Source organism: Cataglyphis hispanica, chromosome 8 (assembly GCF_021464435.1).
Source record: "Cataglyphis hispanica isolate Lineage 1 chromosome 8, ULB_Chis1_1.0, whole genome shotgun sequence".
NCBI lineage: Eukaryota > Metazoa > Arthropoda > Insecta > Hymenoptera > Formicidae > Cataglyphis > Cataglyphis hispanica.
In genome coordinates, this window is record NC_065961.1 from 2,955,992 (window position 1) to 2,974,558 (window position 18,567).

Here is an 18,567-nt window from a genome sequence, read left to right on the forward strand (position 1 = left end):
GATACGACATAACAAGAATAGAATAAACGGATAAATAAACTTCCAATCGAATCAAGAATAATTACACGAATATGGATTTCCGATCACTTTAATACATATTACATCCAGTTTAACGACGTGTATATTAAAGAGATGGAGATACCAGATGGGATAGAATTATTTGCATCTAAAGTAGAGAGAGAGAAAGCGTTATATATATTGTATATATACATTCGTATCTAATAAAAGATGCATAAATATTACATTGCGCAAAGCCCGCAATTATATATAACGTCACGTACACAGATAAGCAATCGTGGCAAGTTGACATTCAGACTCGATAATACGTGAATTGATGTTTCGATCGAAGCTGTTCTTGCCTTTACCATTTTATCGATAGTATTCCGTTCTGTCTATTATCGTATACATATTTTACCAGCTCGAATATAACTTATACGATATTAAGTCAGATTTCAACGACAATTGCATCTTGTTGCTTATTTTACTTTGTTAATCCTTCATTTATAATTATAAAGCTTTGATTCTAAAATATTCTAATTAATTTTGGTTCTTAATGATTGTTCCTTTCTAGAGATAATATTAAGTATAAATTAAAACATATATTAATCATAATTAACTAAAATTATTATCTCAGAAAGGAGCTACAATCAGACTAGATTCAATATCTTAATCTAAACAATTGCATAAAATGTCGTTCTGCAATTTCTGAAAGCCGCAGATACATTTGTCCTCTTATATTAATAATACATAGACTGATGTAATAATAATGATGTCAATAACAATAATTGCATATCGTTACATTTACATGGGCAATCTTGAGTGACTTCGATCGGAATTGCGAAATCGTGATAATCGATACTGTTATGCATATCAAGGAATATCGAATTCGGAAACAATGTCAAGGGATCCTAAACAGTTGATAAAATGTCATCACCTTTTAATCATCTTCGGGGAAAATTTACTTGGGATCAATGATCTTATTGATAATATCTCTCGTCGATAAATAAAGAATACACGCGAGATAATAGTCGTCAAATACTGATTAAGCAGGCCTAAGAGCGCCGACCATGTCGCCCAGCAGTCGCTCCACGCTGACGTCACCGACTGTTGGTTTGAACAGCAGCTCGTGAAGGGTAACGCGACAGAGAGCGCGTGCCGGGGGTAAGAGCAGCAACAACCGACCCACCCTGCGCGCATCCCTTTCACAGAAAACCGCCACCGTTTGCTCCTGCAATGCCGATACCCGTCCGGGCTCACAGAGGTTTCGTGATTCTATAAATGATAAAGAAGGATGTATTTTTTTTTTAAGAAATGCGTTGATAAAAAATATACATTAGATCCCTTAAGATCAACTAAGCAAATTCTTCTATAGTACTCAAGACGAATAAAATGATTAATATAAAAATAATCTTGCATAATGTATATTTTTTTTCTCGAGCAGATTTTTGTTGGGACGTAAAATTTTGAAAGATGGAGAGCAACGTTAGAGTCAAAAATAATCACAATCGACATGATAATCTAAGTTACTCACCCGCCTTGAATAGGACTATGGCCTTCAAGCACGCGTACTCTGAATGATCCACCCTCAACGCGGCGCATTTTGCTAGAAGTTCTCTCAATCTCCTCGCTTTGTCGAGTAGAACTTCCCTTCGTTCCATCGGTAGATCCGCAGGCACCAAGGTTGTCTCGTCCACGGGAAAGCTCCACTGTGCTGCCGTCAGCACGAATAACTCGCTCCACGACTCCTCCAGAAGAATGGTTTGGTCTCTGTAAGGGAGCTTGCGAGAAAAGATGATGTAATTTTTTTATTATCCACAAGTAAAGAGATTATGTAATATTTTTTATGAATATGTTTTCTTTAGAATTTTGTGCATTTTATATTTTATTTTAGAAATTTATTGTATTTTCTTACATTATTTTATATTATAAGATTAGTTTTTGTAAAAGAAACACGTTTGAGAATTCTGCTGAAAAGAGAAGAGATATTTGTGAAGCTTACTTGCAGAAAGGAGTGTATACTTCTCGCCCATCTCACGGCAAAGAAAAGTAACTTTGCCGCAAATTCATAGATATTTTCTGTCGGCAGGAGTGATAAGCTTTGCATCATGTATTCCGATGAAACGGAAGTGATGACCGGCGGTGCCAGACGTGTACTTACTAACTCCTCTACGATAAATAAAAAAATTATGTTACAGGGGTATGCTGATATGAGATTATCTCGTTTATTTCAATCATACACACACCTTTCGATTCAATTCTAATATCGACAGTGGCTGCTTCCTCGGAGCTGGTAACTTCGTCCTCTTTGGCAGTAGTCATAGACAAAGATTCCGGAGATGGTCGTGGTAGAAAATGTGCTATTGATGCGATATTTTATTATAGAAAAATATATTTCAATTTGATGTGATTATATATTTTAATATTATTGCTTACCAACTGACGGGGTGAATGTTGTTACCGTAGGCTTGAAAGGGAATAACGCGGGATATAGAAGTGGATGATAAGTGGTACCTGCCGGATGATAGACGTTAGAAATTCCCGTATAAAGTCCCGAAGGTGTCCTTCTCGCCGCTGTAACGAGAGAAGACGTGCTCCTCGGTGCTCTCTCGTGTTGCACGGCTAAAAACGAGAAGGTATCATTAAAATTCCAATTAGCTATTAATCTTGAAAGTTCACAAAAGTCTATCAAATCAAATCGATATCGATGATATATTCTACATTTTTTATCCTATTTCTTTCGTTAAAAAAATATTATATAAAATACATAAAATATTTTATATAATATATAGTATATTAAAATATTATATTTCCAGGAATATAAAAGTTCTTGGAGTTAACAGGTTTTTGATTATTTCCAAGAATTTAAAAAAAAAAATCTAAATTTGAACAGAGAATTATTTGATTTAAAATTGTATGCGTAATCTTAGACTTTCTTGAAGTAGAATTTCTAAAAACAACTAACGATTCCAAATAATTGAAGGAGAAGCGCAATGTGGCCCTTTAACAGCTCCCGCCTCTCCCTTCACTAATTGATATCTCAGCAATCAAGTGTTTGGATTATCGCTCGACGCGGTAAGGGGACCGGGAAGAAGGTGTTTACAAAAGCTGTGAACGCCAGGCTGCTTCTGACACCGCTTGCTATCGGATCCTGCCGTTCGGTAAGCAAAAATATAGAGTTTCATGCGGATATGATGGGTGTGTGCGTGCATGTGGACACGCTTCCCTTTTTCCAAACTGTTTCCCATCCGCCGAACAAACGTCACTATGCATTGTAATACTCGACTCGCGACACTTCGCTCTTTCTTTCTCTCTCTCTCTCTCTCTCTCTCTCTCTCTCTCTCTCTCTCTCTCTTGCTTTTCATTTTATGTATTCTATTTTACGAAGTGTGTCTGAAAGAACTTTTTGTTGCGTCAAAGCTTTCGAATATCACTACAGAACGAAAGATTCATCCCGTATGTAATGTATAGTATTGGCGGCCGATATCGAATATATATAATTAAAGACCAATATTTAAAGAAAAATGAAGGTTAGTAGAAGCTTAAGGCCCGAAAATGTTAAAATGCATCGCGATTAAAATAAAATAAAAATTAATATCGAAATCATACCATCTCGTTTCATGTTGACCTGAAGACATTTTGTGAAGCGACAAGCTTGGCATTGATTGCGCCGCGATACGTCCACGATGCAACGTCCGTTCTCCTTGCACACGTAGTCTAAATTCCTGCGCACACAATCCTCGAAAATAATCTCTAATGTTAAATTTATACTTATAATATTTACGAATAACTTTGCAAATAATGTAAAAATAATATTATATAATTTTCAATAATTAATTATCTCAATTTTTACCATTTTTTTCTGAATTTGAAATCGAGATATTAACAATAATCATTTAAAAAGTTACATTTGTCATATTTTTTAAATTAAAATAAAGTATTACGTGTGAATCATATTTATATTAAGCAAAGAAAGATGTGCGAGAGCAAATTTAATTAATATGAGTGATAGAAAAATTGAGAGATGCACGGATTTGTAGGATAAAATCATTTTGACTTAAACTCCAACTTAATTAAGCAAGAATTTAATTACCTCGCGTACCTGCGGATTGACCGCTTGAAGAAACCCCGGCAACCGTCGCAGCTTGGTACGCCGTAATGTTTGCCGGAAGCTTTGTCTCCACAGACCTTACACAATGTTTCTCCACGTCCGTTTTCCTCCATGTTCAACACCCTGTTTGCAATGAAAATTAATTTCATTGTTAAGATATTAACATGTTAGCGCTTATTAATTTCAAGTTTCGGTAAATCACACGAAAACAATTTAATACAATTTAATACAAAATTAAATTTAAGTTTAATGAAACCAAGACACACATTAACTCTTTATAAGACGCATGAAAAACAAAAGGTATAAAATACTTTTATACTTTTAATAATAAAAATCAAAAATATATAAAACTAAAAAAAGAAATTATTTCTTTAAATAAACATTTTATACATTAAAATTGTCGACATAAAAAAAAGAAGAAACTGTCATTGACATTGTATTCTGTTTTACAATTGTCACTATATTTTTATAATCCCAAGTAAGTCTCAAGGATTATCGAAGAGTAGAATCGATGCGTTGAGTAGAATCGAAAAGTCATATCTCCGTAAACGCGCATCGCGCAGATATGCATAGTGTTGCATTTCAAGCTTTAAAGTGACGACGATAATACAACAACGATCGTGGTATAGGAAAGCTCTCGGGCAAATTGCGCGATGAGTCACCGACGGGCAGCAACTCTTACGAGTTGCCTCTAGATTATGCATCGCGTTACGAGGAGAAGTGCATTAGGCGCGTGGGAGAGCGCTAAGAGACGAGCAGCGCCTTTTCTCATTATCCGCCGTAGGATTCGCAGAGCGGACTTCCTCATCGCGGTGCTATAGCCGCGCTTTTGACAAGACTCATGGCGCACTTTGCATATTGCACAACGTAATACGGTAGGTAGCCAGAGGATCGCTAAACATCGCTCTTCGATTTTGCGATAGCCTTATGTTCGCCGCGCAAATGATATCGAAGGACCGATTATTTCGCGCGATCGATCATGTGGAAAAAATCATGGTAACTTTTTGATAAAAATAATAAACATATCTTTAATTTTCAATATTTAAAAATGTGTATTGATTATTAAACATTTAGCTTTTAATTTTTATATTAATAAAAAATTTGTTTGCCGGTTGTCCGTCCGCTATTTTAATGAGCCGTCTCTATATTATGGGTGATTGACACCTTGTTCAATTTAACGCTCGAGTGGCGAAATTTTTTCCTGAAATATAATCTCTGATATTTTATTTCAAGGAATACATGTGTGTGTAAATTCGATAATTATATGATGTTGTTTGTGTTCAAATATATTAAAAATTATGAGATTCTGGGATAGCAATAACATTGATAAAATTTTCTTAGATAATCAATGTGATTTTTTATTAATTTGAATCTAATTGTGTTTGTTTTAATTTTCAAAATTTTTTATTAATATAAAAATTAAAAGCTAAATGTTTAATAATCAATATACATGTTTAAATATTGAAAATTAAAGGTATGTTTATTATTTGTATCAAAAAGTTACCATGATTTTTTTCCACTAAAATCTTAAAATTAAATAAAAATAAATCTTTCAGAGAACCAATTAATATTAAATTAACATTTAATAGATATTACATTTATAATATTACATTTAGTATATGCATTTTTATCGACCTCAAGATCATTCAAAATCATTTTGTTTGAATATCAGCAAAATCATTAACACAAGAATTGAAATATTAAGTGCCATGTAAATTATAACGAAATTGAACATTGAAAACTGGGAGAACAAAGAAACTTGAACACTATTCCCTTCTTCATAACGTTACAATCGAGAGATAATGTATCAAAAGAAAGATGATGCGCGGAAAAACGGCTTAAAGAATGAAAAACGGGAGCGATCGCGATACTCCTCTGTTCTATGCCCTTGACAGGGGCTTACGTTCATGGACGCGCCGCAAACGGATGGTTTGGGGGAGGGAAAGAAAAAGGAGCGGGTTGTCCTCGCGCGCACACGGCACGGTCACAAAGTCGAGGAGCCAGGAGGTCGCGTGTCCTCCGGGCGACCCCCCGACGAGGCGGCGTCGGCGCGCGTACCCTCTTTCTTTTCCCTGACTTTACGCTGTCCCCTACCGAGGCGAGGTGGCCCTCAGGGCTACCGCCCGTCGCCTCTGACCTCCCCGCAACCATCCTGGCCACCCGTCACCCGGACTCGATAGGCGCCCGAGCGGCCACCTGCTCCTTTCCCAGGCTCAATAATGCAGCGCGCCCGACGTGGAGGAGCATCGCCCACGATAAACCACTACCGTAACCGCCGCCGCCGCCGGCTAGAGGAGTCCTTTACGGAGATGTTGCTACAATTTTGCCGCACCCTCGCGCACGAGACACACACACCAGGATTATAAGTCTTCTCTTTCTTTCTGTTTGGCTGAGAAGAAAGCTGACTTCTTGATAGTTTCGCTTTCTCTCTCTTCTCTTTTTTTTTTTCCTGCCAAGCAAAACGTACCTCTCACGCAAACGCCTCTTTGCCTGTCATAACATTTTTATTACCCGATGACCGCCGTCTTCCGTGACAATAACTCACAATGGTCAATCTGACTCTCTCTCTCTCTCTCTTTCAATAAGGGAAAAGTTTCTTACGAATGGGTGTCAATATATGAATGATTTCATATGAAAAAAGTTCTCTTATAATGCAAATTTACATAATATTTTTCCTCGACGCTTACAGATTTGATCGAATTTTCTTTAGGGATAAAATTATTTTTCACGGAAGAAAATGTATACTTTTATGGATTGATATTAACGCGGTTCATAAATGAAATCTTCTTTTCTACGATATATATCCAGTGCTCTAATTTAAAAAGGGAGAAAAAAATCATCGATCAAAATCAGATAGGATTAAGACTCGTAGAGTGATCGCAAACAATTAGCGCAAGAAAAAAACAAAGAATAAAGGAAATTGATCTTTTTTTCTTCTCTCTATGATATCACCTCGGCATATTGTAGTAGCATACACGGTGTGCAATTACACGGGGCGTATTATTTAACCTTGTTTGCACGAACGCGGGTGTCGTTCGCGCACGCATATAACATATGTCGCGTTGCAACCAAAACTCGTGTTGGGGGATGAATCGAACAGTCAGATTTTCCACCCTTTCTAAAAGCATGTCCAAGCTTCGAACGAGATGAAAAAAAGAAGAAACGAAATATGGAGTGGTTCTTGAATAATATATTTTTTTAAATTAATTTAAACATGTAACAACTTTAAAGAAATCAGTTAACGTAAGAGAAAATATCTAAGAGAAAAAAAATATATTTAATTCTCAAATGAAGTACCTTCTTTCCTTGTTCTATTTTATTTTTTATATTTTATTATTCAATGTAGGAATTATATTATATGTAAATATTATCGATAAATTGGATATAAATTAAAAATCTTAACAAACCCTCTCTCAAGAAATATGAATAATGAAATATTTATAGATAAAAAATAAATACAGCTTCCCAGAGAGATACAAACAAGCAACGAGAGTATTGTATGCAAGTAAAAATATTTAATAATATTTTTTTTAAACTTCAAATGTGTGATAAAGGGATACTTGAAACCGACTGTTGAAAAGTAGCGTTAGAGGACGTTCCTTTATAAGTATCAATTACACTCTCGGGGAGACAATTTGGCCCATCGATCATGCAAAGCTCGACAAGCACGGCGCAGTTTGCGTTCGCGAACACACGTCTAATGTCGATTCGATGACTTTTCGATAGTTTTCGACGCGTCGCAAGATGTTGGTAGCACGCGGTGGGACACATGCAAATTTTTTTCCGCGTCACGTCACGTGCGTCCTTTCGCATAAAAAATGCTGATCGATCGTCGACCGCGCTATATATTTATATACAGCGAAAATAGTCTCGCGTAATTTTGGAGCGAACAAAACTTTGCGAAATTTTTTGCGCCATAATAAACTGATGATACAAATTAAAAAAGAAAAAACCAAGAGAAGAAACTATTTGGTTCAATAATGTATTAATTTTAACAAAAATGTGATAAATACTTGATTAAATATAGAGAAAATATAAGCGTATGAGATAGTGCTGTCATCAAAATAATAATGATATTAATCTTAACAGCTTTCAATTTGTATATATGATCTCTAAATCTGGACAAGGCAACATTTATTCTTTTTATATCACTGTATAGGGTATGGAAACTATGTTTAATATCGTGTGTAAGTATAGAGACAAATGAGAATTTGTACGCTATTGTTCTTATTATGATTTTCTTTCTTTACTGCTAACATAAGATAAAAAGTTCTTGCCGTCACGTAGTCGAGAAATCAGAATTAACCGGTGTCGTTTCCCCCTCTCGATTAATTTTTTTTTAATTTAATTAGCTCCGTACAACGCATGTCACGTTATTCACGTAATCGACACACAATAAGGGTTCATTGAGAAAAAAAACACATGGTGCCAGAAATCCTCCGTTCCGCCGCCATGACGCGTGTCATAATGTTGCTGGGTAAGTCTCACCTGGATCTTTTCAACTAGATCTTTACATTAGTATTACAATAGTGATATACATACAAGCCCCATTTGACAAATTGACATTTATATATTATGAACAAATTTAATTATTTGTACATATTTTAATTTTTTATAATTTATACATTTATATATTTTATATTTTTATTTTTATACATATATATATATATATATATATATATATATTTTAAATTCTCTCATATAATTTATTATTTTTCTATATATATATATATATATATATATATATATACGACGTGTGATATGTACATTGTCAATCTTGTCAATCGTGAATAAAGGCTTGAAAACCAAGCAGTTCGAGGTTTCCCTTTTTCGTATACGATGTATAGAACTACAGGGATTAATATTTGATGATTCGCTTCTACGTAAGCGTGGTCGTTACGTCGAGTCACCTGACGTGACTTTGTTGTACCTAAGGGTCGCAGTGCAATTAACGACTCGTAAATAATAATCAAGCCTATATAAGAATGGCATAGTAGAATACGCAGTAAGCCTCTTCTGTTGGAAACAATTAATTATAATAATAAGCGAGTACAAATATATCGCGAATAAATGACTAAACGTGAAAGAATACGCATAATCACGTGAAAAAACACGCATAATCACGTGAAAAATTAAATAGTATACAGATTGCAAACATAACGATTTGTGGGTTCTACTTTTAGCCGAGCATATCGTAAGATATTAGAAATCATAAGTAGTGAGATTTTATATAATCTTTATCTTTCTAAAATAAAATTATATATAATCGGTATAAAATTGATAATACAAAATGATGCAGGTCGTAAATTAAAGATTTTGATGAGAGTACCACTTTATTTTCTCGAGTAAAATAAATATTAATGTCAAACATGATTGAAAACTGTTTTTAATTGTTTTATTTAATAAATATCGGTTTTAATCAATTAAATTATTGCAAGAAATTATTTCAAATAAAAAAAAAACTTTCTTTCTTTTATGATTCCTTATATCATTTTACGAGGTTCAAAAGTACGCAAATAAAGTGCATAATTATCTTGCGATTGATGCTTACGAGGGGGAAGTGCTTCAAATAATTTCACCCGAACTGTATTTTGGATAATCGGAGATATCAAGAGAATTCCGGCAATTATCAAAGTTAATATGCCGGGGGTGTTTTTTCCTCATCCGATCCTAATTTACGATTAGCCGCGGCACGATTGGTTCCACACAGCCGCACGCACGTGCACACTTCGCACGACTTGGCAGTGATTGCGTGACACGCTCGGTTATAGAGTCCGGGCAACGTGTAATGCCGAAATGAAGGTGAAGATACCTCGTCCAAAAACAAATCGAAAATGTCGAATAAAATATTTTTTCAACAAAATTTTACTTTCGACAAAATTGATTTTAAACTTTGAGAAAAAATTAATAACATATTTATGTTTTTATATGTAATCTATATAAAAATATTTTTCCAAAATCAAGAATATATGAAAAGTTTTAATGTGTGCGACGACATATGTATAATGTTCGCGACTGCGAGAGAAATAAAATATCGCGTGAGGTATATATTTGTACTTATATATTAATAACGTTCGCGCACATGGCTGCGTTCAGATATGCTTAAATAGACGAAGCGCTCTATACTTTGTAACGGTATGTAGCTAGCAGGAAAAGGTGTGAAATAATATCGCGAGAGACTTAATTTATATGCACGTTTAATAGCGTTCGCGCATCGCTGCATCCAGAGAACTGGACGAGAAAATTCTCGATTATCTCTCTTTCTCTTTCTCTTTGTTTCTCTCGCCTCAATGTTCGCCTTCTGCTGACATATGTGCCGACTTTGACGTAATGACAGGCATTGCGGCACGATAATTGCACGCGCGACCGCCGGAAAACGTCGAGTTTACAGGTGCGTTTACTCACGGGTGACCGCCACGGTAAGCAGCGTGACTGTAACACGTGTCGCCCGTTAATCGCACCATCGATCGATGAATATGCGCTGATTGCGTTCGAAAAAAATTACACTACTACTTACTGTCGCCAGATTAAGCCAACAATATCCGTATATCGGACATATGTATTTCTTCATTTTTGCCTTCCACGTATATTATTTTCTTTATATATACATAAAACTGTTTATATGTTAAGGTTTTAAATTAACAAAATCATACTTACTTATTTAGTATCCCAGTCTTGTACAAGGAATCTTTTTTTCTCTGTTCGCTGCAATCTGTTAATCTTCGGTTGAGATCTACGATCTTCATGAATGATCTGTATTATATATATGTATATAGCAGAAAACTAATAATTTTATATGAAAAAAATTAATAAAAAATGGAGAATAAATATTTTTTGCTCATGCAAGACATTGTTTCCAATAAAAATAATTTTAAAAGTTGGAAAATTGATACGATACGCTCTTTTAAGCTTGAATAATTTCTATCTTGTACATTATCGTATTTATCTTGACAGTGATTATTAAAATAAAAAAGAGATACAAAATTTATCTAGATCAAAATTATCTACTTTATATATAATAAATATTAAATAAATTACAATATTTACCAAGGTTTAAAATTAATGTATAAAATTAGAAGTAATCGTGGATGATCTTTAAAAGGAAAAAATTTAATTTGACGGATTATATTAAACGAAATCGTCAATGAATTAATATTACATACATTAATTATAACAATGCTTTATAATAGCTAAGAATTAAAATAATATAAATAATGTGCAAAAGTTGATTTCTTATGCAAATGATGTTGATTTCTTTAATTAATATATCGCAAGATATATGTATTATAAACGCGCCTTCAATAAATTGATTTTCAAGAAAATGCTCGGAATTACACCGACATTAGAATCGCGCGTGTGAGTAACTAAATGTACGAAATAAGTTTGTGTGAGTAAGTAGTCTCAACTAAATTGAGACATAAATCATTTGTACGCGATTAGAAAGTCGATGACAGGTGGACGTGTAAAAAAACATGTTTCACACTTTCGGTGTGATGTGCGACACTTAAAAATCTGAAAATTGTGAAAAAAAAAGTATCGGTTTCAGTTTTTATCTGCGTACCGAATTCGGGGAAGTCGAGCGGCGCTCGCTCGACTGAGCCTTTTTTAGGAATTAGAGATAAGATGATGTGAGAAGAGGATGCGAGGAGATACGAGAAGAGAGTCCGCCAATAAGACGCTGAATGTTTCGCGAGTCGATGAAATTCGAGTTTTCTATTGGATCGAGAATTAAAATCTATCACTATGATTATTGGCTATCGATCAAGGAGTCCGCGAGGAGTATTTAGGTCATCGTCAGAAATCCGCGCAGATTATATTTAGCGTAGGAAATTCGGGACGTCACATCAAAACGTGTTCCGGAATGCAACGAATCTTCCAAGTTTCGATATTTTAATTGAATTATGAGTAGAATAATTATTTATCTATTTATGATTATTGGATAATGTTTGGTGAAAAATTTATTGCCCAAGCACAAATTAATAATAGGTTTTATTTATTACGACTATAATTTAATATAATCTTTAAAACTTTCTATACGTTATTCTATAATATTATCGCTTTGCATTTTCCTTCATATAACCGAATTTATCCGCGTCATGTTTATGTTTACGTTCTATTGTTCTATTGTCTATCTTTGCCTATTATTTACCTTTCTCTCTCTTACCTCAAATATTCTCGAAGTATCATTGTGCTTCATATAACCGAATTTACAGACGCGTCATGTTTATGTTTACGTTCTATTGTCTTATTGTCTAGCATTGCCTATTATTTATGTAGTATTCTCTCTTTTTTATAAACATTCTCGAAGTACCGTCTGTCTCACGTAGTCAGTCAACGACTAGGCGCGGAATATATCAGACGTGTCGTTGTGTCTTGTGAAAGTGTCGTTGTGTCTTGTGAAAGTGAATAACTAAATCATACACATCGTTCCTCTTGTGAAATAGTGCTCAGGTATGTTTTCAAAATTATATATTATATTTCTACAAATTTTCCTATTCATAGACTCAATAAGAATCCTTTCCATCAACTTATATCAACTTTTATTCTTTATCTAAACAATCAATCTATATTTCTGTGTGGATTAATTACTATATATGTATATAACTTTCTCTTTAGTCTAATTTAAATTATTCTAAATTATTTACTATTTTCTAATTGTTCATTTAAAGAAATGGAACGGTATACTTTTATACTTATCTATTAATAATTAAAAAGAATTTGATAATATTTGTATGTGTAATACACGAAAAGCTTAAAAAAGCGTAGGTATAATTTTAATTTTTCAAATTTTGAAGTCAATTTTCTTGGAAACAAAAGCATGAGAATTATTGGAAGAATATTTTATTCTACATTTTTTTCCTTATTTTTATATATAATAGAATCATTGTCTCCCCCGCTAGTTATATCATCATATCTTATAAAATGATTTTTTATAAAATGTCAGACTTCAAGAGTGCATTTTTTTTCAAAGAATTTTAACAATATATTTTCATCTGATTTAGAAAATTAACATAGAAGTAACTGATATAATTTTGATGATATATATTAATGGATTAAAATGTAGAAATAACTGATATATTGTCGTAACACAAATCAATATCTAAGAAATATGTCTTTTTTACTTCAATCAATAACAAATCTATAGAATTTACATATTACATATAAATCATATTATATAAAAAAACTTCTAGTATATATTACTACTTGAGATTACGTGAAATTTATCTAATTAACATACTTGTATTAATTTTTTAAGATAAGAACATTACAAATTATAGTTTTAATATGTTTGTTCATTTTTAATAAATAAATGCCGTTGGTTAACAATAAGGACTACATCAAAAATCTTTACATTGTTTGGCATAATAAATAGGAAATAAGACAGCTGATTTCATTAGTTTTTCTTATCTTTCAGATAACGCTTGTTATACTCTTCTTAAATAATTAGATATTTAGAGAAAAAAAGCGTGAAAACCAACATATTTTCTGGATTCTAATTACTAATTAAAAGTTTAAAATAAATATATATGTCCATAGAGATATATTTATTTGAAATTGTGTTCTATTAAAATGTAGCATTAATAATATTGTATTAAACATTGAAGTAAATAATTTTTTAGCGAAAAAAAATTAAGATAAAGAAAACTGAAACTTTTCAAAAAATTAATATATTTACTCGAAAATTGTACATAAAAACATATTAAAATTATGAAAAACGTAAATTTATTAAGTTTACAATAAATTTACATTTTTTTTTTTTATGAAAATGAACAAATTTTATGAAAATGTCTCGATTAAGTGTTCTATGTCGATTTTCGACATCTTTTCTCTTCTGATTTTCTTTAAAATTGATTTTTGTTTTGCTGCATCAAAATCCATAAACGTGGATTTGTCAAAACATTCTCATTTTTAAAAACTCTTTAATGAAGCAACTATCTTAATAAAGGTTGATATAGAAAACAACTAGATCAGTCGCATAGAATTTTCCTGTTACCTAAATTAGAATGAGTTTGCTTTGATATACATGATCAGATTCGCCATGATTAGCAGGAAAAGCCCCCCGAAAAAAAGATCAGACAAGATCAGAGCAACAATTCACAAAGGCGCGCCGAACTATGCGCAAGATGTATATCTTTCTGTTCAATTATCACAGACACATCCCCGATCTCGATTCCCGATCACGCACAGATATTTTTTAATCACCTCGCGGAACGATCGCTTTTTCTCGCGACGAAGTGAAACGTCAAACTCGCGTACGTGCGCGGGACACGCGTGATCTATAACTCGGTAATTTTTGTCCGTTGCAGCAATCGGACCGCTACCGCAGGCAAGCGAGGTGGTTGCGTAAGGGTTGGTAAGGAGGGAGGGAGGAAAGGGGGACAAAAGGGTTTCAACCGCGAGGATAATCATCCCCCCGGGTTCGCGACTGGGCGGACACGCGTTCTATTCCTTGACACGAGAGCACGTGCGCGAGATGTCGACCAAGCGACGACGATTGGCCGACAGGCGGGGCCACGATTCTCACAGGGGTTGAACGAGCGCAACCCCTCAACCAAGGGTTGAGGGGCTTCCTCTATCTCTCCCTCACGGCGTCGCCAGACATCGCGCGAGCGGAGCGCGAAAGTCAACTCGCGTGACTCTCTCCGACTAATCGCGAAGAACCGCCGGGGTCGAACGGCGTTATCGAGCGCAAACTACTTGAGAAATATGAGAAAGAAAGATAAAAAAAGAAGAAAGAGAAAAAAATAGAAGAAACATTTATTTTATGCTTTAAAGTTTAAACTCTTATTTCAACATTTAGTAATATACATATATAAATGGGAAAAAACAATCGTAAAGAAAAAGAAAAAAAAAAGAAAAAAACAAGAAAGAAAAATGAATGGACGAGTTATGTGTGTGTATATGTGTATTTATATAACTATTGTATAAAAAATCTCTATTTTTAGAAATTTAAAAAATTTTATACAAATTTTATATAAAATTTTTTAATTTCACTTGTGCAATTCACGTACACATCCATATACACGCATATATAGATAAATATATTACTACATACTTATAACGATATTTGTAAAATTAAACATGCAAACTGAAACTAAACTCTTGCCAGGAAATTGCTTGCAAATTATTAAAAGAAATCCCGAAGCACGCGTTATACATATTTTTCAATTGACATCTGACACGCGCATTATTCGCTCTTCCTCCGTTAATAATTACGCTACACAATTTTTAGACTAATTCAGATCATAGATCGACTTAAGCAAAGATTGATCCTTAAACGAAGATGTGCGACAGACCTCGTTGGAATATGTACAATTTCTGTTACCGCAAACTAGAAGTGACTGTAACATCTGGCCGTTTCTCACGGCTCTGCGACGTTACGGTTACGCAAGACAAGCGTAATGACATACGGTGCCCCTGAATATTTCATTTATTATTTCCCTGGAAATCAATGATCGCCATCTCCAGAATACATATATGCGATTACGATTAGGCCGTTGTTTCATCCATTAGATAGTTTATGCACGACGTCTAGAATTCCTTTTCAAAAACTGAAGCAAACATACGACTGTGAAAAAAATTTCTTAACTTTAAAGTCTAAAAGATTTGCGAAATAGACTTTTATATAAGTATATAATTAAATATTGATAATCATATGAATTAATTAATATTTTAATTAATTAATGATTTGTGTAATAATTAATATATCTCGACGGAATTTATATATAAGACGTTGGATCCTCTGAATTGAATGATAGATATTTATAAATATTAAATTTGAATACAATATCTCTATTTCTTCTAAAATTAAGAAGCTCTTATACAACTTTAACAATAAGTATTAAAAATATTTCAGTAATTAAATTTGATATTAAAATACACAATTTTAATTTTTTTTTTCATGTATTTGGCATGTACTTGGCATTTTTTACTTCTTTTTTAAAAGACTTTACAGATTTCAAAGATTATTAAAAGAATTTTTATATAAATTTTAGAAAGCTTTTCGAAAATTAAATTTTTAATCTTTAACACAATTATTTATGAAATTTATTAATTAATAATACGGATAAACTTTTAAGCAATTTATCTCAGCGTTTTCCAAATTAAATATAAATTAAAAGAATATAAAAAATAATGGTGAGCCTTTTGACGGAAATTAAAGTTCGAATTAACAGTGACACTATCGAGTACAGCGAACCACGGAACTCTCCCATTTCACATTGATGTTGTCCCGGAGGGTGGAGATAGACAGGTCTGCCTTTGATAGCTCGCAGGATTCTCGCAGATCCTCGAGTGCCTCCTCGACGCGGCAGCGGGAGCAGAAAATCGCGCTGAAGTGGTAACGGGTCGGGCTAATGGCTTGGAGACGATATTTTGTTAAACAAGGAAACCTTTTATCTCCCTCCTACCGTGCTGGAAGACGCTCAATGCACAGGGACGGGCGTTTGTTCCAACAGACCATTTTATCAGCGAAGCTTTTGTATTTGTTGAGAGAAAGGAGAGCTAGACATTTAAAAAATCTTTTTCTATTTTTCAACATATATACATATTTTTTCTATAGATACTTTGATTATAAAGACTTAAATTTTTATTCGATTTTTATGATGTATCTCTAAAAAAAAAAAAATGCATTAGAGAATCAATAAAATTTCTGAACCTCTTTTAAATTTTATTATTATTAGATTAATAATCTCTTTTGTATAAATGTAACATACTTTATTATAAAGTTTTTAAACAAATAATATATACACACACAATTTACGCAGTGTATATTAAATATATTCACGAAATTTCAAGTGTTGAACGAGCTTTTTACTCTCAATTTTACGCTAAAAGCGGCCCTGCACCGTTACTTCAATTGTCTTGTCACCAAAAAAAGAACGAAGTGTGAGTCCGAAGTGCGAACCGCCGACCGCCATGACAAGGTGTCACCTGCGGTTTCTCACGGTTCGCCCACGCATATCTCGCTATTCTCGCAGATTCCTTCGATCCACCTTATATCTTTCGCTCGGATCTTTTCATACTCTCGCCCTCTCGTTGAGAGTAAATAGCGACATCGACCAGCAGCACTTCGTATATAGAATAACGCTCGATTTTCTCGCGTTTAATTCTTTATTTAATTTCTAGAGATTTTAACACTTGAAAAAATTATATATTGTGTGTGATATATTTGTTTCTTTTTATTTTTTTAATTAAACTGGATTTTTTAAAAATAAATTAAATAAGAATTAGAAAAATGCGATAAACGCCCAATTCCTCGAGAATTGTTAAAGACAATCTTCTATATCTATTTCGGTGTGCTCGAATATTATTACATATTATAAGATAGCTATGAGATGTCAAATTTTTACAATAATCTGTTGTTATTTAATTGAATTGACATGAATTTAACAAGATGAATATTATGCATTACAAGGTGAACAAAATATTAAGGAAAAGTAAAAAAAAAGTGGTTCCGGCCGGGATCGAACTGGCGACCTTCTGCGTGTAAAGCAGACGTGATAACCGCTACACCACGGAACCTTATGATAGTTGTCTTCTTAGATTTTAGTAGAATAGTTCTGAGATCAATAATAGATTTATTTTTAAAGTATACTTAAATATATTAAAATTTTTATCTAGTGCAATATATTTTAAAATCAAAGCCTAGTAAAGTGTATTTTTAAAATACATCAAATCATTAATTAAATACCGCGAGTCGTCGGCGATAGCACATGTGCAAAGTACATGTGGAGCCAGCGCGAAACGTATACCGGGTGTCTCGTAGCTGCATGTACGCATGCGACTGTTTCTAGGTGTTTGACAATTTATTCCAAAAGTTAGGCGATGGTTGTGCGGACCGGTGAAATGGTTGCCCAGGGATTTTGTAGACTATCGGATAATGGAGAGAGAAAGAGAGAGAGCATATCGTGTTCGGATCATTTAAGCATCTTCCTCTGGACGATAGTGTATTTCGAAAGGCGAATCTGCTATATGTAACTGTTAAATTATATGCAGGATCTTTTTCGGATTCCAAAGACCTTTTCTTTTATTTCTATGTTTCTCTCTCTACCTTTCAAAATTACTTCAATAATATATATATATATATATATTCAAAGCAAATAAAATGACAAATAAATAAGTAATACGCCGTGTTTTATTTAGAAATATATTAAATATGTCATTTATAAAAATTAATATATTATTTATTTATAAAAATATTAAAAATCGGCTCGTATTGTACAAAAAGTAGTAAAAACTTATTACATATGAAATTTGCTATGAAATTTATAATTGTTACAAATACATATGATATGATTTACTTACTAAATGTATATCAAACTTTATGCTCTAAATCAATTAACAATTTCAGAAACTTATGTTCTCACATTTTATATCTTTTTTGTGCTAATATTACAATATATTATAATATATATATGTTTGTTTTACAAAATAAAACATAAAAAAAACAGTTAACT

The 18,567-nt window shown here is 33.2% G+C and overlaps 1 protein-coding gene and 1 non-coding gene across 2 annotated transcripts; both read right to left on the reverse strand.

Annotated features, from left to right (window-relative positions):
* Positions 1–1,523: 1,523 nt before the first annotated feature.
* LOC126851712 (nuclear receptor subfamily 2 group E member 1-like) lies at positions 1,524–12,313 on the reverse strand. The gene is made up of 8 exons (XM_050595953.1): positions 12,273–12,313; positions 10,766–10,848; positions 4,100–4,231; positions 3,607–3,722; positions 2,434–2,619; positions 2,244–2,357; positions 2,000–2,166; positions 1,524–1,778 (listed from the first exon to the last, which is right to left on the reverse strand). The coding sequence occupies exons 1-8, from the start codon at positions 12,303–12,305 to the stop codon at positions 1,524–1,526; spliced, it is 1,086 nt and encodes a 361-aa protein (XP_050451910.1). The 5' UTR covers positions 12,306–12,313.
* A 5,246-nt stretch (positions 12,314–17,559) lies between these two features.
* Trnav-uac (transfer RNA valine (anticodon UAC)) lies at positions 17,560–17,632 on the reverse strand. The gene has a single exon. It is a non-coding gene; the product is annotated as a tRNA-Val (tRNA).
* Positions 17,633–18,567: the final 935 nt, after the last annotated feature.